General features: G+C 30.6%; 1 protein-coding gene across 2 annotated transcripts in view; it reads right to left on the minus strand.

Moving 5' to 3' along the window:
- The window catches only part of VEZT (vezatin, adherens junctions transmembrane protein), an 80,880-nt gene that overhangs the window by 17,044 nt on the left and 62,957 nt on the right, over window positions 1-879 (minus strand). For both annotated transcript variants that reach the window (XM_012664034.1, XM_012664033.1), the window contains exon 9: window positions 472-665. In XM_012664034.1, the coding sequence (XP_012519488.1) occupies window positions 472-665 (194 nt within the window). The remainder of the gene's footprint in view (window positions 1-471; window positions 666-879) is intronic.

An 879-nucleotide genomic window follows, 5' to 3' on the forward strand; every position in this document is an offset into this window, starting at 1 on the left:
ACGCCCGGTCAATAATGACACTTTTATATTTAGATCCTTAATAATGAATATGAAGTGCCACTAATTATATCATTTGTATATCATTTCTAAATGTGAAGTAAGTACTTTATTATTAAAGAAAAACTCAGTTTCTGGCCCCTGACTATCAAATTCATTCTTTTATTATCTTAACTGAAAAAGAGTTTCTAGAAGTTCTAATAATAAAAAATACTATCAAAATTTATCCCCTCTTCCGTTTTTTTAAAAGGAGGTATAATTCAGTGTCAAATCGTACTCATTTTTTTAGTTACAAAATAAGAGCCAAGACTTTCAGTGTCACTTTGTACATATAAATTCAACTTTTTGAAGTAAACTAAAAAATTCTGTGATGCCAGTTTCATCATGCAGACAAGAAATGCGTCCAATAAAATCCTATCAGAGTGGAATAAGCATTTCTGATAAGCATATGCCAAAGAAATATCTCACAGGTACCTTTTTTATCTGTATTTCTTCGTAGCAGTTTGTCCACCTGAGAAATGGCCTCTTCCCAGCAATTGTTGCTTGCTTGAACATGCGGCTGAATCAACTTTAATTTCTGTTCTAAGATTTGATAAGCCTCTGACACTAATTCTTGTGTTTCTTTACTACAAACAAGTTTTTCAAGTTCATCTTCAAGAATTATTACCCTGAATAATAAAGAAAAACAAAAACAGGTCTCTAAAATTAAAAAAAAATTATAATTAATAAGGCTTAAAAATAAGCTTGTAAGATGAAAAAAAGTTCTAATGCTCAAAGAATGATGGTCATACAAACCAACTTGAATGGGCTAACTGGGTCAAATGGTTCAGAGTAATATCACCACCAAAAGAATTATACATACACACAGACACATACATAGAA

This window comes from Propithecus coquereli, unplaced genomic scaffold, assembly GCF_000956105.1.
Source record: "Propithecus coquereli isolate 6110/MARCELLA unplaced genomic scaffold, Pcoq_1.0 Scaffold85, whole genome shotgun sequence".
Classification (NCBI taxonomy): Eukaryota; Metazoa; Chordata; class Mammalia; order Primates; family Indriidae; genus Propithecus; species Propithecus coquereli.